The sequence below is a fragment of the Eschscholzia californica genome, unplaced genomic scaffold (assembly GCF_041429995.1).
Source record: "Eschscholzia californica isolate CP2 unplaced genomic scaffold, dmEscCali1.0.p SCAF_2, whole genome shotgun sequence".
Classification (NCBI taxonomy): Eukaryota; Viridiplantae; Streptophyta; class Magnoliopsida; order Ranunculales; family Papaveraceae; genus Eschscholzia; species Eschscholzia californica.
In genome coordinates, this window is record NW_028238309.1 from 35,629,586 (window position 1) to 35,654,076 (window position 24,491).

The window sequence follows — 24,491 nt, forward strand, 5'->3', positions numbered from 1 at the left end:
CGAAGATGGATTCTAGACTGCCATTGAACTTCATGCTTAGTATTCTGAATGTTATGTATGATATTTATATTATCACTTTCAATAATAATATTATTATAATCATGTTCTACCGCCCATACCAGGCCCTCGAGAATTGCAATTGCCTCTCCTTCTTCACTATTTCTGCCTCTCGTAATACTCGTATGAGCATGAAGATTCTGTTTCCTAATTGTTAATATAAAGACACTCTAAACTTTTTTTTTGTCTCCAACGGAAATCTGTTAATTAAAATTTTAAAGTGACACTTAGAGAGTCTATATTAATAAATGTCACACATCATTATATAGTGACCCATTAGAGAAAGTTTTTTTAACAAAACCTCTAAAAATCTTTAGTGTGATTCTAAATTTTTTAGTTAGAGTGTCCCATGGGAGACGCTGTCTACCTACTATTAGGGGTCATTTTGGATTGTAAACGGATGAAAATGGGGAAATAAAAATTATTACCAAACCGGCATCATGACATGATGAAATAAAGGAAAGGATAATTATGTAAATTTAACAAAAAGGCGTTTTGTTTGGTAAAGATGCTCTACTACTATTCGCTGGTCTGTGGGTCCCTCGCACACAGAATTAATTTTGTTTCTTTTAGATTTATTTTCCTTTTTCAAATTTATACAATACTAGTAAGAGAATCATTTTATTTCTCTCACCAAAACTCTCTTTCTCTCTCTCTCTCTTTAAACTCTCTAAAACCATCCATTGATCAAAAGTGGTATTTCTCAAGGAAGTCTTTGAAGATAAGCATTCAACCTAGCGTTCTCTAATCCGATCTTCAGGTTAGTTAGACTCATCATCAATCTCCTTTTTCTTCATCTCTACTTTAATTCATATATATATAGGGGTGTTCCTTGGTTCGGTATCCGGTATTTTGTTGTTGAAAAATGAAGAAAGAAGTCTTCTGAATTAAGCAAAAGATCAATTAGGGTTTAGTCACACTAAATTTCTGTAGTCAAATCGGTTCGAATTATTCACTTTTGATATACTGGAATCAGTAAAGTTTAGAATCTAATTAGTAGAGCTGCTAATAATTCAACTTCAATTTTTCATTTTAGATCAAAATCTATCAATTTCAACATCATGCAATAGTTTCAAATATCCTCTTTTCATTCAAACTCTGATGATCGGAAATTAAAGAAAACAAAAATATTCAAAGAAATTTTCTTTTAGTAGATCGTTTGATCTTGGTTTTTGATTTTCAGATTTTGCTCTGTTTTTTTTTTGGACTGGTTTCCTCTCAAGATCTAATTTACAGCTCAAATATTCATATTAATATTTAAACCTAAAATATAAATAATGAAACGGATCATGATTGTGAGTTGGTGAGTCAGAGTAATTCTCAAAAACTGAAATGAATATCTTAATGGATCCGATATCCAATATGAAATCTTTGTCTGGTTTTGGCTGTGACCCTCTTTTCAATTGTTTCACTTCTACTCCTGTGATCTTACCCCCACCTAATTGACTAAATTAGATCTGAAATATGCCCTAAGGTCTGAATGGACTCGAAGTCGGATTGATGAATATTTATTTTTGTCGAATACTTCACGTCTTATAACTCATCGGGACGAACAATTTGAGTTAGACGGTTCAGATTCATACCAGTAAGGCAGGTAGGGTTCAAACAATGAAAGACGACGAATATCACTTATGAGTGTGTGTATCCTCATCTGATTTTTCATCTGACTCAGGTATACTTTACTAGTTTAAAAATACAAGAATATAGATTTTCATACTAAATAGTCAAAATTTTCTAGGTAAAATAAGTAAGCAACTAAAAATTTGTTCTGGATGCAACATTTTTAACTAGTCAGTCTCCGATATTGAATCTGATTTTAGATCTAAAGCTTAAAGACAACTATGTATAGGTGGATCTTTTGTTTTTTGTTGATTTCACATCTAAAATCTAGTTTGGGTGGTGTTTGTTATTTTAATTTTATATTTGAAAATCGAAATTTTGATTGTTTAGATTTTCAAAAGATCACTTTTTTTTTTTTTTTTGTATTAGTCAGTGATATATATTTATATTCTTTTTGTGTATTTTTGCCCAATTGACTTAGAGCTAACTCTAGTTAGTTTAAGGTAGACATAAAGTAAGAGTTACTAGCCTATTGGGTAAATGACTATTGTACCCTTGACTAAAACAAATAAGACTTACGAAAATTCACATTCAAAAAGTCAAACTAAAACTAATCAAATTTAAACACTAAAAAGAACAGCCATTTCCTTGATCTTCAAAAATAAACACCAACTCGATTGAATAGGAAAATCAATAAATGTTGGTGGCAATACTAATATTAGTAGTCTAAAGTTTAATTATTTTGTTGTTAGATTAGTAGACAATCTCGATCAAAAAAGTCAAGAAGAAAAATAAAAATCTTACTCTTGCTTAAGAATTGTGATGATTTACACATCAGTTAGCATGGGACATGTTGCTTCTATTGATTGTCATTCCAATTTCGTGATGACAATTTTTATTTGCGAGAGAAAGCTGATGTCAACCCTTACGATTGCTTCGGTCCTGTCCCACGAAGACACAAATAAATTAATGAAAGTCTTTGCTTTTCAAAATATTCTGAAGAAGATAAGTCTTTTTCTCATTAAACATATGATTTATCATTACTAAAGGATAAGACAGGTTTATTGGATAATAATAAATAACTAGCAACACTCAAAATATTTTGGATTCAACAGTTTGAAAAATTCATAATTTAGCGACTGAGGTAGTTGGATTATATGCTATGGCACTCGAGGCCATGTATCTATCTTGTTTATAATCTTGAACCATGTGAATGAACTTTCAGGTGTGAAGGAAAGGATTTTATACTAATTCTCTTTTAGTAAAATCATGGAAGAAGGCAGAAATGAAGTAGTTGAAGTGAGTAAAGTTGTAGACGATAATGGTATCGTCGATCATTCTGTTGCAGTTAAGGTAGTTATTACCTACTTTCACCTTGTTCTTTTACTCATAATTGATGATTATATGTTATTAACAAAGAAAGGTTTTATGACAGGTACAAGGAGAGGAAGAAGAAAATATTTTGGATGGAGAATTTATAAAAGTGGAGAAAGAATCATTAGATTTAAAGGACAATTCTCATTCAACAAATGAAGTATCGAAGACATCGTCGGAACATAAACCACATGCTTTCGGAAGAAGCCTAAACATTTCGACAGAAACCCGTGAGGTCCTAGAAGCAGAAGAAAAAGTGAAAGAACTTGAGCTAGAACTGGCAAGATTATCTGGTGAGTTGAAGCATTATGAGTCTGAGAATTCTGGTCTAAAGGAGGAAATTCTAGTTACGAAAGAAATGTTAGAGAAAAGTGGAAAGCATAGTGAAGAACTTGAAATCGGCCAAAAAAAATTACAAGAGCAGTTAACAGAAGCCAAGGAGAACTACACTGCACAGATCAGAACTCTTCAAGAAGCAGTGGGAGCTCAAGAACTGAAGCATAAGGAATTGGTACAAGTCAAAGAAGCATTTGATGATCTCTCGATTGAGCTCGAGAGCTCAAGAAAGAAGATTCAAGAATTAGAGCAAGAAATACAATCTTCAACTGTCGAGGCACAGAAGTTTGAGGAACTGAGTAAAAAAAGCGGGTCACATGCTGAATTAGAGACTCAAAGAGCTTTAGAATTCGAGAAATTGCTTGCATTAGCTCAATTGAGCGCGAAAGAAATGGAAGATCAGATGGGTTCTCTTCAGAATGAACTCAAGGAGCTCTATGAAAAGATAGCAGAAAACCAGAAAGTCGAAGAAGCACTAAAGAGTACTTCGGCTGAGCTTTCTATTGTTCAAGAAGCTTTAGAGGCTTCGAAATCTCAAGTGTTCGATTTGGAGAAAAAGCTTGATTCTAAAGAAGCTGTTATAAATGATCTAAGCCAAGATACAGTGGCTCTGGAAAACCTTTTCTCATCATCGAAACAAGATCTGCAGACGAAAAATGGCGAGTTGGAAGAAGTTGCTCTGAAGCTTCACGATGAGGTGAAAATGCGGGAAAATGTGGAAGGAAAACTCAAAAACGAGGAAGAACGAGTATCAAGTTTAGAGACAGAGCTGTCAAAAGTAATCTCACAGAAAGAAGCGCTAGAAGCAGCAGTGGTCGATCTAAATGGTAGTATATTCCAGATGAAGGAGTTTTCTAGTAATCTTGAGACGAAAATGAAGCTTTCGGAAGAGAAATCATCTAAGACGGATTCACTTTTATCTGAAGCTACGGCAAATAATGAAGAGCTTCAGAAAAAACTGAAGTCTCTCGAAGATCTTCATCAAGAATCAGAGATTGCTGCAGCTAGCGCAGCACAAAAGAACCTCGAACTTGAGGAACTTATTCGAGCTTCAAATGCAGAAGTAGAACAAGTAAATTTGCAACTTAAAGAGGTTGAAGCAAAGTTAACAGTTTCAGAACAGAAAAGTGCAGAGCTTGAGCAGATTAAGAATAACTTCGAACTAAAAAGTGATCGTGCTGAAAGAGAAGTCAAAGAATTATCCGATAAAATATCTGAGATTGATGGGTTGTTGAAAGGGGTTGAAGAAGAAAAGAAACAGCTTCAGAGCCAAATCCAAGATTACGAGGAGAAGATAAACGAATTGAAATCTTCTCTAGATCAGTCGTCTTTCAAGAGCACTGAGCTCGAGAAAGAGTTGGACAGTATCGTAAAGAAATGTGAAGAACACGAGGGTCGGGCTAACTCAACCCATCAGCGAAGCCTTGAACTGGAAGATCTAATGCAGTTATCTCACTCGAAAGTCGAAGAATCTGGAAAGAAGGTAGGTGAACTCGAATTGTTACTTGAAGCCGAGAAGGCCATGATCAAGGAACTCGAAGAGAATATAAGGATTTCAGAAACAAAATGTGCAGAGAAAGAAGCAGAATCACAGAAATTTACTGAAAAAATATCTGAACTTTCGGCAGAACTTGAGTCCGTCGTGGCCAGATCATCAAAACTTGAAGTTTCTCTTCAAGTGGCAAATGATAAGGAGAAGGAACTGATAGAATCTTTAAATGTGATCACAGAAGAAAAGAAGAAGTTCGAAGACTCGTTGAGTAGTTCGAGTAAGAAGCTCTTGGAATCCGAAAATCTTCTTGAAGCACTACATATTGAATTGAAATTAGCTCATGAAAAACTGGAGAGCCTCGAGCAAGATCTAATGGAGACCGGAATTAAAAAGTCTGAGATCACTGAAAAGCTCAAATCTACTGAGGAACAACTTGAAGAACAGGCGAAGAGAATCGAACAAACTATTGCGAGAAATGCGGAGTTAGAATTATTACAAGATTCTTTGACTAGGGATTCAGAGCTAAAGCTGAAGGAAGCAATGGCTAACTTAACCGAAAAGGATTCTGAAGCAAAATCCCTGCTTGAGAAACTGAATATTCTCGAAGAACAGAAGAAATTTTCTGAAGACCAAGCAGCTGAAGCAGCTGAAAGATCAGCATCTCTGAAGGCTGAATTGGATGAGAACTCAACAAAAATAGTTGGGCTTGAAAGCACCATCGAAGAACTCAGAAGCAAGATCTTGAAAGCAGAAGAGAAATCAGGCCAGTTTTCTTCAGAAAATGAACTTTTAGCTGAGAAAAACTTGAATCTCACAAACAAGGTTCAGGAGCTGGAGGAATTACATAACTCTGTCTATGCTGAAAAGGAAGCTAAATCTCGAGAACTCGCTTCTCACATTAGTACAGTTGCTGAATTGAAAGACCAGCATTCGAGAAGCTTCGAACTTCACAGGGAAACAGAATCTCGTGCCAAAGAAACCGAGCTACAATTACAAGAAGCAACTGAGAGAATCAAACAGAGAGATTTAGAAGTTGAGGGTCTGAATGAGAAGCTAAATGAACTACAAGATCAGGTAAGAGCTCATGAAGAAAAAGTTAATGAAACATTTTCTCTTGCTGAAGCTCGAAAAATACAACTAGAAGAAGCCTTATCGAAGTTCAAACCATTGGAAAGTATTGTTGAAGAACTACAAAACCGAAATTCGGCTTTTGAAAAAGAAAGTGAAGAACTAGCTGAGAAAAATTTGAAGCTAATGCAAGAACTTGCTGAATATGAGACTAATTTGAGTGAGCTACGAAACAAAGTGTCGGTGGTTATGGCTGAGAAGAACGAAGCGGATCAACAACTTCATTCGTCGAAGAAGATAATTGAAGATTTGACACAACAACTAGCTACAGAAGGAGAAAGTCTACAATCTCAGGTTTACACCATGAAATCTCCTACATTTAGCAGAATTATACGACTTATAATTTCCTCTGTTAACCAAGAATTACGGGTTTTGCAGGTATCTTCAATTATGAAAGAAAACAATATGATCCAGGAAAATTTTGAAAATTCAAGAAAGGAACTTCAAGGAGTGATAGCCGAACTCGAAGAACAACTTAAACAACAGAAATCAACAGAAGAAAGTCTAAAATTTGAGGTGGAAAACCTCAAAAACGAGCTTAACGTGAAGCCTGTGTTGGAAGCTCGTGTTCTTGAACTTGAACAACAATTGGTATCGGCCGAGAATCGTCTAAAAGAAGAGGTACTAACTATATCAATCAATCAATCAAAATCGTCGATATGAATAGTCACAAAATGGTTAAAGATAAATTTTACTTGTTCTAGGTGTCAATCGCTGAGAAGGTGGCAGCCGAAAAAGAGGCAGAAATTATGTTCAAATTGAAGGAAAATGAAAACAAACTCAAAGATAAAGAGATTTTAAGTGAGAAATTAGTGCAACTCCAAGAAGAGCTACATCTAGCTCATTCCACCATTGCTGAACAGGTATTTTCTGCATTTTTTTATTAAATATTGGTCAAGGTCATTCTTTATCTCCGATATGATTGATCCGGAATCTGGGTAAACAGAAAGAAGCACATTCGAAAGTAGAGTTGGAAAGTGAAACTGCAACAAAAAGGTCTCTTGAAGAATTTGAAGCTAAACATCAACAAGTCAGTTTTCTCGAGAAGCAACTTGAAGAACTTAAGCAGAAACTGCATGTTTCTGATTCAAAATGTATTGAAAAGGTAAGTTTCATGATTAGATATCATATAAACAACATTCCTTTGAGAACCTTAAATAACATGTTAGTCGTTGTGTGCTTCACTTATGTAATTTTCTTTAAGTCAAGGTGGAGATTTCTTTTTGTCAGTCTGAAATCTGACCCGAGGTCTGAATTGACTCGAGTAGAATAATGTTGGATTTTGTATCACTCGTCTGGATGGCCAATTTGGACCCTATTTGCATCGGACATTTCAGATTCAGATTAGTCGTGTTTCGTCCCAACATCACAGATTTCACGAAATATATACTACGACTCGACTAGTGCTAATATTAACGAACACATCTAATCTTTTTCTTTCCTGTGATTAGCTAATGATATGACATGTTTGTGTAAATGCAACAGGATGAGGAAGTGAAAAAGCTCGCAGCAGTACACGAAGAGTTCAAGAAGAAAGAAAACCAGACTTCTGAACTAGATAAGAAGATTGAGGAACTTGAGAATAAGCTCAAGTTAGCAGACATAAACTCCAAAGATCAAGTAATTTACTTCACCCACTCACTGAAGTTCAATTATAAGTTTTTGTTATTTAAGTTGGAACATGGATCATTTTTATTCTATATCTTACTGTTAAGTTTGTGGCCATCCAACTCAGAACAAATCGACATGGAAGAGAAAGGGCCATATATTATATAATTGGTTACAGGAGTACCCTTTGTCCATGTGGACTATTTTCACACCTCTTCACCTGTGGCGCGAGTCTTTTTGTTGGTGACATATAGTACGTCTATCCATTAGGCGGACTATCACATATAGACCTGGGTTAGGTATCATGTTAAATTTTTTATCATGTAACTCAAAATCAATTGATAATGAGTGAAACTAGAAGACCTAGATATTAAATTCTTAGTTACAAGAGTAACCCTTGCTTATGCAGAAGCATTCTCACACTTGCACTATGCTAAAAAAATGTATTTGCAGGTTGGTAAAGATGAAAATCCGATAGAGTTGAAATCTAGAGAACTTGAAGGATTAAATGTCTCGACACCATCCAAAAGGAAGAGCAAGAAAAGATCAGAAGGAATAGCTCAAACAACTGAGACACCAACAGATGTATCTTCTTCTGCCATGAACTTTAAGTTCATCTTCGGTGTAGCTCTGGTGTCTGTAATCCTAGGCATTATCCTTGGAAAAAAGTATTAAGCAAACTTGCTGCTTGGTCTTATTTTTGTTTATTTAATGGCTTTTAGTGGGGTTCTATTAATATTTGCACAGACAAAATCAAGAAAGAAAGAATGAGAGAGAAAATCTAGAGTGGAATTTATAAGTGTTTTGTTGGTCAGGGGATTTGTTTTTGGTTGTTCTCTTACCTGTCTGTCTGTACTTAGTCTCTACTGTGATTGGGTTAACATTTGATGATGATTTTAAACTTTATTTATTGGATTTATTTGAAAGTGGAACTTAAGTCACAGAACTTATGCTGTGTTTAGTTGCAGGATTCCTATCAAAAAATTCAGTGGCGAATTTTTCATTGTGGGGGCACAGTTAAACAGTAAAAAATGAATACCGATGAATCACGGAACTTCATTACTAACCTCTACCAGAATTAGTTGTAAGTCTAAATTGTTAGAAAATTATGTTTTGTTCAAACTAATGGCTTATATATGTCATACCAATAGTATAAGCTAGTTCGGCCACAACTGAACCTTTATTGTTTTGACTAAAATTTAAATATAAATAATTAATGTTCTAGTTAAATTAATTAATGTTAGGAAATTAACATAAAACTGAAAGATCAATAGGACATAAAGTTGGATGAAGTCATAAAGAACTTGAATTAAAGAAAATTTAATAAGGAAATAGGAATTAAAAAGAAACTTTGAGGTACCAATTAGAAAATGCAAAAATAGTAGGGGGAGCAAATGGGAAATTTAAAAGCCCTTTAGGAATACCATATTAACCCAAAAGTTGAAAATACCATATTAACCTCCTAAGATCATTACCCTTCCTCTAGTATCCCTCCCACCATTTCCAGCTCATTTCTTTTAAGCCTTCCATTCTCGAAAACCGAGACCCAAAAACCCGTGCCTCTCTGATGAGAAGTGACTTTTTGAAAAACCTTTTGCATTTTCTCTCTCTTCTTTACCCGAGAAAACCAAAAGGAAACATTACACTCTTTCTCTACTGTACCAACTCCCCTTCTCTTACTCACACACTCAAACGTTCCTTCTTCTTCATTTTTTTTTCTCTCTCTCTCTCTAACGTTTGAAAGCATCCACTCAAACGCTCCTTCTACGTCTCTCTGTCTAGGGTTGTTACTTTTAATTAAAAGGTGCGTTTTTTTGAAACTAATAGTTAGGGTTTATGGTTTCTGAAGCATTAATCGGTTCGTAAGGTATAAAAGAGCCATTAGGGTTCTTCCATTTTTTGTTACAGAAGCTTATTTGGGGGTACGGGTAAGTTAAATTTTTGGGGTTTTGCTTAAACATTTTGAGTTTTGTTTCAAAAATTAGGGTTTTGTTCGAAAAATTTTGGACTTTGTTACAGACATTAGGGTTTTCTTTCAAACATTTGGTTTATGTTTTAACATTTTTAGATTTGGTTATGGATTTTGGGATTTTTTTCTTTGTTAAAAAGCATTTGGGGGTTTGTGTTTGTTTATGTTCAGACATTTAGTTACTTTGTGGAGACATTTAGTACTTTGTTTTCGATTTTTGGGGGTTTGTGTTTGTTGATGAATGAATGGTTTGTTTTAAAATTCTGGGTTGTGTTAAAGAAATTGGGGTTATGTTGAGACATTTTGGGTTATGTTCTTGGTCAATATTGGAGACATTTTTGGTTGTTTTTTGTGGGTGTTGATGCATTTTGTGGTTTTTACCCCTGAAACTTGATATGATGTAGCATTTTGGGTTGTGTAGAAACATTTTTGTTTTGTTTCAAACATGTGGGGGTCTCTTACAAACATATCAATTTGTGCAGAACATTATAAAAGATGGTGAAAGCGACGGTGAAAGCGACGACAACCAAACAAGTAGATGCAGCAACTCGACAACAGGCTCTACAAAGAACTAGCCCTAGAAAGAGGGTTAGTGAAGAGCCAAGAACAGCTGGGGCTAGTAAAAAAGGCAAGAAAGTGATGAATGTGAGCTCATCACAGACAAAGGTATGATATTCTATAAACATTTAAAACAATGTTTAAACATGTCACAGAATTTCAAAACATTTTGGAGTGTGTTTCATTATTTTATCTAGTTCTCAAACATTTTAACAAAATTGGGGATAACAGTATCTTCACATATGTGAGAATGTTCTCTAATCATTGTTTGTGGTCTCTCATTTCGTATAATGTTTGGGCATAAATGCTAGTGTGTTGTCTTTCTGTAAAATGTTGCTTCACTTATTCCTACCCTTGTTCCTGGGGTTCTGTGAAAAGTTAAGAAAACCATTGGCATCAGCTTATTGTTTGTACACATTGCAAAATGATATGCCATTATTTACAGTCTTGTAGCATTTAGAGTGGTGTTGGAACATTTTGATGAATGATCTAACATATCTATTACTGTATGTTTGCAGCATCGAACCGTGACATCCAAATCGAAAGAGTCGATGGTGGAGGCTCAACGTACAGAGCCAAGGGAGCAAAAGAAGAAAAGTTCTTTAAATTACAAATGTAATTTGAAAGCAGTTCATAAGGTAGCAAGGGACAATGTTTTGGACATGACGGAGGAACAAAAGCAGATGGTGTTTGCTTCCCCATTCGGGTCCTTCTTTAAGGCACTGACAAGTGAGAATTCTAAAAAAGAAAATGTCACTGACAAGCCTAACAAGGCCATATTTGATCTGCTGAAGTGCTTCAACAAAGAAAGCCAAGCATTCAACATCGGAGGGAAGATGATTGAGTTCACACCCGGAGATGTTGCTCTGCTGTTGGGAGTCCCGATGGACGGACAGGAGTATGAAGCATTCCCAGCCAATGTCACCATCGATGCCTCAAAAGATCAGTTTCTGAGTAAGTATTTCGGAGACTGTATTGCAGAGGGCAAGTCACCATCTTTTGGCGGCCCCAACATCGAAAGGGCTTTGAGTGTGGCTGCAAGGACAAAGGCTCCAGCCACTGAGTTCTTGAAACTGTGGATTATGTACATGGCAGCCGCATTCTTGTTCGCTTCAACGGCCGGTTCCTCGGTTGTGGGAACTTTTTATCACAATCGCCAAACGGAGAAAAGAATAAGAAGAGTTTCATGACCCAGAGCTATTCACTCTTTTATGATGGAGAGAATAAACAAGCACTGGGAAGACCCGAGCAAAGCTTCAGGCTGCCTCATTCTGCTTCCTGTAAGTAATCCTGATCATGAACTTAAATGTTTCATCATTTCTTATAATGATACAACAACAATGAGCTTGGTCATACTAACTATTAAATGTTTAGTCATTTCCTATAATGATACAAAATAATGAATTTGGTCTGACCAACTGTGTTAAATTTCTTTGCAGTACTGGTATTGCATGCATACCAGGACCCATGAGGACCTGGTCCAGGAAGTAGGAGTAAGTCCACGAATCACACGATGGATGATCGAGCCATTCTTCTCTAAAGGACTGGAAGCATAATTGTCAAACATTGAATAGGAACAGATAATTTGTTTTAACATTTACGATAATGTTCTATCATTTTTTATAAATGTTCAACATTATGGATGTTTGTGTGACAATGTTGGGAATGTTGAAGCATTGTCCAGAATGTTTAAACATATATTTGAAGTCTGCATATTTTGGGGAGTGTTCAGATAATAACAATATGTGTCCATCCTTGTAGGTGAAGCTGGAGTTGGTGGCAGAGAGTGTTGAAGAAGAAGAGTTGTTGAAGTACAGTGAGAGGGTGGTGATGGAGACGAATGTTGATGATCAATTTCAACTTTTAGATGAAATTGATAAATTAAAGGAAGAAAATGTGAGGTTGAGAGAAGAAAATGAGTTGGTGAAGAGAGAGAGATAAAGAAGAATTAAGAGAAGAAGTGGAGAGGATGAAAAAGGAGAGAGAAGAAAAAAATGATGGTTTAGAAATTGATTTTGGTGTCGGAGGGGAGGTGGAGGGTGGCCAGGAGGTAGAGGGTCGTGAGGAGGTGATTGGTGGAGTTGATGGTGGACAGGAGGTGGATGGTGGCCAGGAGGTAGATGGTGCACAGGAGGTGATTGGTGGAGTTGATTTAGAGGGTGGACAGAAGGTGGAGGGTAGCTAGGAGGTGGATGCTGGAGATGGTGGAGAGGAATTAGAGGGTGAACAGGAGGTAAGAAATGAAGGAGTAGTGGAGGAGGGAGTAGCAAAAAGAACTCCGGAACAAGAAAATGTAGAAGCCCAAAACGAACAAGAAAAAAATGCCGAAGCCGAAACGGGAGAAGCGGAAATAGACAAGGGTAAGAAGCCAATTTCGGAGCTTGTAAAGGGTCAATCTTCAGGGGAAGTGCAAAACCAGGGGCAGACAGAGAGCAAAATAGCTGGGTCAAGTGAGTAAATGCTCACGGAATTTATTATTTCTGTTCACATTCTTGTCTTTGCTTGAAAAGAAGTTGAAAATGTCGGAGCAACTACCAAAATGCTCGAACAGTTATCATAATGTTTGAGTTAGCAGTCTACATTGATAAACAAAATGAATATTGTTTTTTTAGATTTAAGTTGGTTTTTATTTCTAGTTTTTCTTTAAACAACATATTAAGTTGTGGAATTCTGTCTTCTCTGAAATTCTTACTTACTTTTCAGATGATTGGTATGAACATAAATTGTTCCGCCATCGTTCCAAGTTTTTTGATAAACGGTAAGCAAAAGAGTTCTATCGTGCTCCCACGATGTCTTTTACCACGACAATTGAAGAATTTCTTTTACCACGAACGACAGTAGAGTGGTCGGCTAAGTAATAAATAAGAAACAAACAAGTAAGTGTTCTTCTCCACATAAATACGTAAAATGTTAGAACATTCATTATAACGTTCATATAGATCAAGAGTTGGAGAATTATTTATGTTAGTGTTGCTTTTGTATCGAATGTTGGCTAGTTAAACGTGTGGTGATGGGAACAGGTGAAAAACAATTTCCGAGTGTTTTGAATGTAGGTCAAAAAAAGATGGAAGAACTTGACTTTGAGCTGACTTGGCCTACAACTTTCTTTTCAGAAGTTTGCGATGTGGCAAAAGTATATGAAAATTATGAGATCGTCGAGAATGAAAGTTTTTCCGAAGACGATTTTGTTGAGAAGCCAAAGGTTCAAATGGTTGTAGTTGGTGAAGAGAAAGATAAAAACAAACCAAACTCTTTGGTTAAAAGGGTAAAAACTCAGCCAATAACCCGAACGATGACCGAAAAGGCAAAGCAACTCCAAAAGAAAACAATTAATGTAGAAGAGATTGTGGAGTTGGGAGCACAAAGGTCAGAAGAGCAGACTTCAAAATTGCAGAAACTTGGAAATTGGAAAAAAGTCCTGCCTGGAAATATGTAAAGGAACAAGAACAGGATTTGTTGGAAGAATTCTTCAGGGAAAGAAACAAAAGGTACGAGTAGGTTACTGTAATGTTGATGCACTGCTGACAATGTTGGAACGTTAGTGTCTGTGTTTTAGCATTTTGATTAGGTTACTGTATTGTCCCAGCATTCCTTCAAATGTCATAACATTAGTGGCGGTGACAATGTTTTTTTTCTTCAATATTTGCAGTACAAAAGTGTGGTTTAGCGACGGAATAAACGACATTTGTGGGAAACAACTGGATATGTTAATGATGAATCTGGAGTGCGATTCACAAATTATTAACTGGGCAAGCTCATTCCTCACAAGAATCCCAAAATTGAAAGAAAAATGTGTACTATGCTTACCATCGGAAATATACGTAAGTTAAGTGATTATTTCATATCATCTTTTTATATGAGTGAACATTTTGATAACTTTGTGTTTATGGAACAGACAATGATAAATGGTGACGTAAACAATGCCTCCATCGAACAAATGCTCAATCGAACATTGAGGAATAATGTGGGGGAACCAGAAATACTATATGTGTGTGCACCCATTTGTCACCTGATGAGACATGAAAATGTCCCATCTGAATCTCTTAACTCGGGCTAGTTAGTCCAATTCGAGCCGTTACTCTCATGAATTGTGTGTTTTTCTTGTCCAGGTGTCTTTTTCAGAATTGAGCGCGAAAAATTGATAAAATCGGGAGAAATAGATCTTGGGGGCATTTTGGTCATTTGGTGACAAGGGTAGCATGGTAATTTTGGATAATGTTGATGCTCGGATGAGAAGAGGGGTCCATGACGAGTCCGTAGGAGAAAACGGGAGTCAAATCGGAGTCCGGATGAGAGAATTATAGTGTGTCAAAGTTTGGGTCAAAACCATTTGACCAAAGATCGGCATTAATCTTCATGTGACAAGTGGCGCAAATCCAGAACCTTGATTTGAAATTGTGGTACACTGGTGGGCGTGCGCGGGCTGGTGCTCGGGAATTGTTTTCAAGTCTGATTTGGTGCAACATAAAGCCGTTTACTACTGTGGGACGAACTAATCTAACGGAATAAACACAAAGATACAGATCCGACGGCAATCTCACTCCGTAGTACTTTAACTCGGTATTTCCTGCTACACTAAATCTTCTGCCTCAACCAACTAAGCAAATACGTGTTTTGGGTGGTTTAATTCATTCCATCCCTATCTCTATCTCTTTACTATTAAAAGGGGAAGAAATCTTATAGAAATGGAAACAAAGATATACCAGTAGAGAGAGAATTTCTTTCTCTTAAAATCAGACATGGTTAGACTATAAAGAGAAAAGGAAGGATTTTACTTTGATGGAAACAAGAGATTTATGGGAGATTTTATTGAGAAGATACTTTTTAAATCAGGAAGTTAGAAAGAGATGAAGATGGAAACGTGAAGATCTCTCTCTCTCTCCATTCTCTCTTATCTTCTTAAATTATTTTGGGAATTGTATATTCTTATTCTCTCATCCAATTTAGAGAGAGGGAAGCTGGAGATTTAGAGAAAAAAAATCTATGGAGAGAAAGATTTTCTCTTCTCTGTTTTCATAAAGAAACAGCTAGGTGGATAGATGAATATTTTGGATTGAATGGGAGATTTTCAAAGGAAGAACAAAGATCAGAAGAGATTTTCTTTCTTTGACAGAGATGATTTCATTATATAGAAAGAAGACAAAAAGAAGGAAACAGAGAGGGAAGGATATTCTTCTCGGGTATAAACAGGAGAGATAGGGCATCATCAATTTTCATCTCATCTTTGGGGAGTCGGATTGGCAGAGAATTTTTATCTCCTCCCTCTTTTCTGGAGCTTCAATTTCATAACTTTTAGAGAGGGAGAGAAGAGAAGAAAGCAAAAGAAAGAGAGAGATCAGGGAGAACAGAGAGTGTTTGTAAAAGGAGATATATAGAGAGAGAGAGAGGGAATGTTATGCTACTGTTTTTCTTCTTCTTCTTCTTCTTCTTCTTTTCATTAAAACAGAATTTTAAAGATAATTATAGAGATCATTATAGAGAAAGAAGTTTCTATTTTTCCTTTTGTTACTTTCTGTTAGAAATCATATTGTAGAAAGAAAAGGAGTGAAAAGAAAAACAGAGAAAGAATGTTATATTGTCTCTGATTATTTCTTCATCCTCCTTTGTTTTATCAAAAGAATTTCAGAGATTAATTTATAGAGAGAGAGAGAGACATAGACATATTAGTCTTCTTGTGAGAGGGAGATTAAAGAGAATGCCAATGTATTGAATCTTCTTTGTCTTTGTGAGAGGGGCTTGGAAACCAATTCTTCGCATTTATCGTCTATCATCACCGTCAACAAGAAATCTATCAATTTGGTGACGTCTTTCTTACTCTCCTCTTGATATTAATTTTTGTAATGAAACCATTCTTTATGATTTCTTGGATAAAAAATGTCTAATTAACTTTCTTTGACTAGGGTTTTCGATGAAGTTTTGACATATGATTTCAATAATCTTTTCATGTCTAATATCTTGATGTGGTTTAAATGTAGAAATATTGAATTCTTAGTTTCGATAGATGACGATTTCTTCATTGATTATGCTTTTGATTTGATACACTATACTTAGGTTTAGTTCTTTGATAGTGTATGCTTATAGATTGATAGTCAATAGTTGAAACTTTAATATATCAAGACTTTAGAATTTAGACTTTAATTATTTTCAGCGTTAATTAGACTATTTTCCGGGGATTGGTACATTCGGTTACCAAAACTCGAGTGATAAAAAGATATGCATGATTAGGTTTTCATGAGAATGTGTTAAAATGGATTCTAAAATCCTAGGTTCTCTTCCCATTTGACTTCTCCCCATTTGAGTTCATTTTTATTTCCGTTATTTTATTTAAATATTTTATCACCAAAACAAATTTTCAAAAACCAAAAACCGAGTTACTTCCAAGTCTTAGAATAGGTTTCACTTAGTCTCTGAGGAACGAACCGGTCTTACCGGAATTATCACTTGACGCCCGTATACTTGCGGGTGGTGACCTATTTAGGAAACTTTCTAGGCCCATCAAGTTTTTGGCGCCGCTGCCGGGGACTAAGTTCAAAATTTTTTCTAAACTTGGAAAGTTTTTATTTTTGGTAAGTTTTTATTTTTGGCCACTTTGACTTGCTTCTCTATTTTTGGTGTGCAGGGCATTAAGGAGCGAAAGAGAAGGCGCAAACAAGGAGGAGGAGTCGAAAAGAAGAAATTTACAGTTTTATTTTATTTTATTTTTGGTGAGAGAGAGACTTTAGACTTTCTAGACTTTATTTTTGGATTTAAGTTTTGACCCTAATTTAGAGGGCTTATAAATTGTAACCGAAAAACCAAAACGAAGCCTCGGGTTCGAACACTCGCGGGGAGAGTGGCCCGGGTCGTCTGCAAAGGTCGTCGCCCGTCTCGAACGGGAGGTAACTTTCTCTAATCACCCACGAATCCCCTGTTAGTGGGTACTTTTTATAAGATCTTCGTAGTGCTTCCTCGGTTTTCGTGTTTAAAAAAAAAAAAAAAGAGACCAAAAGAAAGGAGTCAAGTTTAGTTACATAAGTGTCAATTCTCATCTTGTGATCGTGCCTGACCATCATGGCACATTTTTCCAATGGTTGGACGTACCCTGTTGATGATGATGACCTTGATCTAAAGGGACCCGTAATCAACCGAACTGATATAACCTTAAGAGAATACCAACAGTTGCGTAAAGACTGGCTTAACCAACGTGGTACGACTCTAAGAGATTGTCAACGACTTAACGAGGGGAATAGGCTAGTTGAGCCTAACCGAACTGGTATGACCCTAGGAGAGTACCAACAGATGTGTAGAGACGAGACTAACCGACCGGGTATGACATTTCAGGATTATAAACGAATGTCTAGAAACAGTCCGATTAGTGAGTGGAGTAGACCATATGAACCTGATCAATCTCATATGACATTAGGAGATTATCAACAAATGTGTAGAGATGGTCCGATTAGCGATGGATATGGTCCGACGCCAAATATATATGAAAGACCTCATAGTCCACACTATTCTGAGACCAATGACTTTAGAGACAGGTATGATCCTAATATGTACGGTGAGAGTTTTTATCAAGAGTCTTCATTTAATTACACTCGTGAGCCTTATTATGAGGAGACTCTTGAAGATAGATCTCGATCAGAGTCCGAGAGTCGTCTTATTGAGATTATGTCACAATTTGCGACTCAAATGCAGCAGGATACTGAGTCCTTGGCTCAACAGATGAAAATGTTTAAGTCACAGTTATTCGCCGACGAGGAAGGGGGTTCACCACCCCAAACTCAGGAAGGTACTAGGTACGATGACGAGGTTAATACGTCTAACCCTAGTACTAAGTTAAATGTCGATGAATTTACTGATAATACCCTAGAGCCTGAAAGGTCTGATGACCTTGTTGTCTTGCTTCCTCCACCTATGTCATCTCACCATGATAGGACTACACTGGACATTGATATTCAAGATGATGGCTCTATGAGCAAGTTTGGGAATGACACTATTCTGAACTTTCCGACATTTGAGATTTGTAAGGAGTCAGCCTTAGATGAAATTCTAGGAAGGCATGATATTATACCTGACTGCGAGGCTTCAGATGTCTTTGAGGACATTGATAACGTTAGAGACATGTTAGATACTTTGTCAGACTGTGTACCTAAGGAAACCATGGACCTTGACCTGGTCCCCGAGCATATTGCCTTACCCTTAGAGTCTAGTTTGACCTTTCACATGGTCTCAGACTCGGTTGTTGATCCCTTTTGGGACACTTCAGATGTCTCCTCTAGAACGTCTATGGAAATAGTGGATATTCTATCCACTAAGCTTGCAGATGACTTTCTGCCTTCGACGGATATATTGGCCCTTCATTGTTATGTCGATCCTTTTGATGACTTTCTAGTCATTGGTCCAAGTATTTATAGTTACTTAGTGGACTGTGCATCCACTAAGTTTGGGGATTGCCCCTCATCTTTAATAGTCTCACATGCACTCTCTGCAATTCACAAAGATGTGAGACTATCGTTCACTGAAAACTTTGTGTTTTGGGTGGACCCACAGATGTATCGAATATTAGTTTACAGTTAAACACATATCTGTAATCCAGCAGGTTAGTTCTTTCTATTTGTTCGAGTCATCTGTTTCGTCTGGCTGAAGACGTTAAACTTAGCGCTTTCTGGGAGGCAACCCACGCTTAGGACTTCCGAATCAGGTAATATCTCTCCCTTCACCCTGTTATTTTTGCATAGTCTTCAGAACATTGAGGACAATGTTCGGTTTAAGTTTGGGGATAGGGGAATGAATTTTTTGCTAAGTCCTTATTTCAAAAATTCAAAAGGGTTCAAAATTTTTCAAAATTTTAAATTTTTGGATTGAAAATGTGAGTCTAGTTATTTTTGCTTGTTAATAGTTATAGAGTCTAATTGGTTGTACTACACTTTTGCTAAAGGTTTTTTCACAAATTTCGAGTCTTGGAGTTGTATGTGCACTAGCCATGTGAGTGTTAGATAGGTGAAGAGTTGACTTTTCTGAGAGAACTTGATCGATCATTAGTGGAGACTTAACCTATGTGAGATTCTGAGCCTTTCTTGTTGTTTTGAGTGATCTCTTCAGAACTAATTCCGAGTAGAGTGAAGAGCTACTCAACCTCGCAATATTGAAAGAAGAACTCATTTGATCTCTTGAGTTCAAATTTTACAACCACTAGGGATGTCATCAGGAAGCGAACTTTATTCTTGTAGTCTGAGAAACTTGAAAACAGTGTCAACTAGAGGAAGATAGGAACCTCATCATTTAGAACCCTGAGAATAAGGCATGAAGCAAAGTGGAGAGAATTATACCCAAGGAAAGTGTTAAGAAAGTATGTTGTGTATTTTGAGTTTTATTACCAGAAGCGTATTGAAAAAAAAAAAAAAAAAAAAAAAAAAGAAAAAAAAGAAAAGAAAAAGAGAAATAGAAAAATCAAATAAAAAAGTGTGTTTGTTTAGTTTAAGTGTTTATCCCTTGAATTAGTTCTTGAAGATTTGAAGACGTCAAGTTCTCGGGAGTTCTAGTCATATCCTCATTAGTGTCTATCGACCTCTAGGAAGCATGGTTAGATAGTAGATCAGGTGTGAAGAGTTGGTTAGCTTCCCCATTCTGTATTAGTGGTTGTTTCCTTCCTATGAGATCAGTCGTTCATAAAGAAATTTAGTCCATCTTTTGTAATGTGTTGAGTTTTCTTTCATACTCATACTCGCACATTGAGTGAGCCATTTCTGAGTGACTTTAATTTTTGAGTGTATGACAGTGAGGCAGTAGTCGAGGCGAAATGTATCGAGACGGTAATCAAAGTCTTGTCTTTTCAGAACCGAAATGATACTTATATTGGCTGGTCACGTGCACTTCGGGTCTTGATTACTAGTGAAAGGATTTTTAGCGTTTGTATGGTTTGGTCGACTTAGATTTCATTTCTATTAACTTTTGAAAATCTACCGGATAAATATTTTTAGTCCATATCCTATTTAGACCTTTTTGCATTTTTGAGATTTTTGAATTTTGTGGGTATATTCACTGCAAACCCTCACGAGACAAAACTCGTCCTCTAGGGCAACCTAGAGGTTTAACGGCTTGTTGCACGGGCTAAGTGCAATCGTGATTCCCTACGAAAGTGGTGAAATGGGTATAGTTTTATTTTTCTGTTTTGCTCGAGGACTAGCAAAATCTAAGTTTGGGGATGTTTGATGAGACATGAAAATGTCCCATCTGAATCTCTTAACTCGGGCTAGTTAGTCCAATTCGAGCCGTTACTCTCATGAATTGTGTGTTTTTCTTGTCCAGGTGTCTTTTTCAGAATTGAGCGCGAAAAATTGATAAAATCGGGAGAAATAGATCTTGGGGGCATTTTGGTCATTTGGTGACAAGGGTAGCATGGTAATTTTGGATAATGTTGATGCTCGGATGAGAAGAGGGGTCCATGACGAGTCCGTAGGAGAAAACGGGAGTCAAATCGGAGTCCGGATGAGAGAATTATAGTGTGTCAAAGTTTGGGTCAAAACCATTTGACCAAAGATCGGCATTAATCTTCATGTGACAAGTGGCGCAAATCCAGAACCTTGATTTGAAATTGTGGTACACTGGTGGGCGTGCGCGGGCTGGTGCTCGGGAATTGTTTTCAAGTCTGATTTGGTGCAACATAAAGCCGTTTACTACTGTGGGACGAACTAATCTAACGGAATAAACACAAAGATACAGATCCGACGGCAATCTCACTCCGTAGTACTTTAACTCGGTATTTCCTGCTACACTAAATCTTCTGCCTCAACCAACTAAGCAAATACGTGTTTTGGGTGGTTTAATTCATTCCATCCCTATCTCTATCTCTTTACTATTAAAAGGGGAAGAAATCTTATAGAAATGGAAACAAAGATATACCAGTAGAGAGAGAATTTCTTTCTCTTAAAATCAGACATGGTTAGACTATAAAGAGAAAAGGAAGGATTTTACTTTGATGGAAACAAGAGATTTATGGGAGATTTTATTGAGAAGATACTTTTTAAATCAGGAAGTTAGAAAGAGATGAAGATGGAAACGTGAAGATCTCTCTCTCTCTCCATTCTCTCTTATCTTCTTAAATTATTTTGGGAATTGTATATTCTTATTCTCTCATCCAATTTAGAGAGAGGGAAGCTGGAGATTTAGAGAAAAAAATCTATGGAGAGAAAGATTTTCTCTTCTCTGTTTTCATAAAGAAACAGCTAGGTGGATAGATGAATATTTTGGATTGAATGGGAGATTTTCAAAGGAAGAACAAAGATCAGAAGAGATTTTCTTTCTTTGACAGAGATGATTTCATTATATAGAAAGAAGACAAAAAGAAGGAAACAGAGAGGGAAGGATATTCTTCTCGGGTATAAACAGGAGAGATAGGGCATCATCAATTTTCATCTCATCTTCTGGGGAGCCAAAAACCGGGAGCTCGACTCCTCTTCTTTTTCCTCTCAAAGAGCTTCAAGATAAAATTTAGAGAGAGAGAGAAAGGGAGGAGACGGTTTTGGAGATCATCACGTCTCGGCTTTGAACAGAGAAAGGGGAGAACCGACCACCATTGATATCTCGGCTGGGACTGATCTCTTCTCCACGGCTAAAGAGCAAGAAAAAGATATTGGAGGGAGTCGGCCATTGAAAGAAGAGACCAAGAACAGGAATCATCTACTCATCTCTCCTCTCGGCTGGGAGCATCATCATATATCTTCCTTCTTCTTTTGTAATTTCTTAGTGAGAGAAAGGTTATTGAAAGAGAAAGAAACAGAGAGAGAGAAAGAAACAGTTAGAGAGAAGAATTGTAGAGAGAGAAAGAAATTGAATTTACTAACTCCATTAAAAACTCATCATTTCTTCTTCATCCTTTACTGTTTTAAACAGAGAGAGAGAGGAAGAGTAATATTAATGTTTTAGAGAGAGAAAAAGAAAGGTTAGAGTGAGAAAGAAGGAGAAAACAGTAGAGAGAGAGAAAAACCAGGTGAGGAAAATAATTTTCCCACAGAGAAGTATTTTTCGGGAAGACGAGAAAATCATTTTCCCTGAGGGTGCGTTTGGCAGAATTTTGGGAAAAACAGAAGGAAATCATTTCCCTAAGGCCCTGTTTGGTTTGGAAATAGCGAAAAAGTTAAGTTTTCTTCCATTCTCTTTTATTATTCAAATTTATTTAAATATCGATCATGATTAGCTAAGACTCTCCATCTAGGGTTTTAGGATGAAACCCATTTTTGATCTTTTAGAGATATAATTTTTTAACTCTTGATTAATGCTTCATAGTTTAATTCGTTTTAGTTTGATAAATAAATTTTCTTTTCACTATTTATACTTTTCGATTTGATGCATCGTGCTTATGTTAAATCATTTGACGGTTCATACTTATTAATTGATAAATAGTAGTTTAGAGATTTATTTATTTAAAATAAAATGATTACATTGTTATGTTTTATTCGGTTTTAACGAAAACATCTCCCGGAATTAGGATAGTTCATTATCCGAAATTTTGAGTTATAAAAAAAGAAGAGAATTAACCATTTTAAGTATTTATTTCTAAAGGTGATTTTATGTGGTGAATTTCTAAAATCCTAGGTCCTCTCCCCCATTTAAGTTCGTTGTATCATAATTTGTTTTATTAATTTGTTCATTATTATTTTATCACCATAACCAAAACCATTTTCAAAACCGTCTTACTTCCAAATCTTAGAATAGGTTTCACTTAGTCTCTGAGGAACGAACCGGTCTTACCGGAATTATTACTTGACGCCCGTATACTTGCGGGTGTAGACCTATTTAGGGTAACCTTCTAGGCCCATCATCACCCAACACCGGGAGTCAGCTCAAGGTGGGGGGACACTGGACACTGTTGATCTATGATATATTTCTGCATCGTTGGACCTATTACGATTCAATGTCCTTTGATATGAAGATAGCAAAGGAGTGCTTGGAACATGCCAAAGAGTATGCAGCATATGTGGAGGATGTCATGGAAGAGGTAGGGTTCACCATGTTTGGAACCCTACAAAAATACGCAAATGTTCTTGGGGAGCCAACATTCCCTACACAGGGAGAAAAGTAAGTGTTTTGACTCTTTATTTGTTGGTCATTGTTAACATTCATCATAATGTCTAGACATTATGATGAATGTTTTAACTAGTTTGACATTGTTTCAACATTTCACGAAATGTTGTATCATTACCCTCTCATGTTTTCACTCTTTTGACAAAAAGTCACGTCATTATTAGTAATGTGGTCTCATTTCACATTATGTTTTGGTATTGTCTCTGACTGTGAAACCATTATTTGTTATGCTTTAACATTTCCTTTGTGGCGTGAACAGCCCAGATTGTGGTCTCTTCATTATTTTGAAAATTGAAGAACTTATGGAGGACTGCATGAGAATCAAGCACAAAAACCAGATTGGGTTTCATTGGCACAAAGGAAGAGGGCAAAGCTCACCCACAAGATATTAAAGAAGAATATGATGTATTGGAGGATGGCCCGTGATTGAAAGTGTGGTTGCCCCCACAAATGTTTTCTGGGAAAGGATGTTTTAATAAAAAATGAAGTTGTTTTTCAGGTAACGGGTTATGTTCATATCACTAAACCCGCAATGACTTCATTCTTGATTAGATTACAAACAAAAATGGTTTGTAAATTATTTTGTGATGTTAAGTACTGACAATGATTTGGAATGGGATATTTATGTGAAAACAATATAGAGTAAATTTAAATATATTATTTTTCTTCTTGAACATATGTGACATGCATAGACGACAAAGAGTTTGTCTCGGGAAGGAACATACAAAATAATGTTAGAACATTCTGCAGAATGTTGCCACATAGTAACAAAAGTTGACACATTCTCTGCATTATTGTCCGCATTGGTGAAAATGTTAATGAAAACGCAATATGTTCATTCATTATGAAGAATGTTGGGAGCATACTGTAGAATGTTGACACATAGTAAATAAGAGCTAGCCATGTAAGGATTCATTAACTAAACATTTAATAGAATGTTTTTAACGGTAAATATATTCACCAGATAACAAAATATTTACTAAGACATTTAAGATATTTGCACACATTCAACATAATGTAGCGACAGTCTCTTATATGTTGAGACATATTGTTGAACGTTAAAGCATTTAGTAAAATGTGAACTATATTTGGATCGACATGTCGCACTGTTGTGATAAGCGGGTTGGTTGCACCTACGACATATTCTTTTTCTCCTCGTAACATCTCGGAAACTCTGCAACCGTGTTGTACGTGGTCTGCCGGGTGCCCTTTTAAGTAGTGGAGGAAGAGTCTTGGTTAATGGATCAAAAGTATAGGGTTCGTCAAAATTTGGAACGGGGTAAACACAATGTTGGTATGTGTTTCTGTAAGCCTCGACCGTCCAGACGGGATCATAAAAACAAG

At 36.4% G+C, this 24,491-nt stretch overlaps 1 protein-coding gene and 1 long non-coding RNA gene across 2 annotated transcripts; both read left to right on the plus strand.

Moving 5' to 3' along the window:
- Positions 1-558: 558 nt before the first annotated feature.
- LOC147557596 (early endosome antigen) lies at positions 559-8,481 on the plus strand. Its single transcript, XM_086658408.1, has 8 exons — positions 559-817; positions 2,843-2,970; positions 3,053-6,241; positions 6,326-6,568; positions 6,652-6,810; positions 6,894-7,052; positions 7,433-7,567; positions 8,009-8,481. Exons 2-8 carry the CDS (start codon positions 2,887-2,889, stop codon positions 8,228-8,230), a joined length of 4,191 nt encoding a protein of 1,396 aa, XP_086514534.1. The 5' UTR covers positions 559-817; positions 2,843-2,886; the 3' UTR covers positions 8,231-8,481.
- A 12,417-nt stretch (positions 8,482-20,898) lies between these two features.
- Positions 20,899-23,800, plus strand: LOC147557597 (uncharacterized). Its single transcript, XR_015234072.1, has 2 exons — positions 20,899-23,141; positions 23,407-23,800. It is a non-coding gene; the product is annotated as an uncharacterized LOC147557597 (long non-coding RNA).
- The last annotated feature ends 691 nt before the right edge of the window (positions 23,801-24,491 follow it).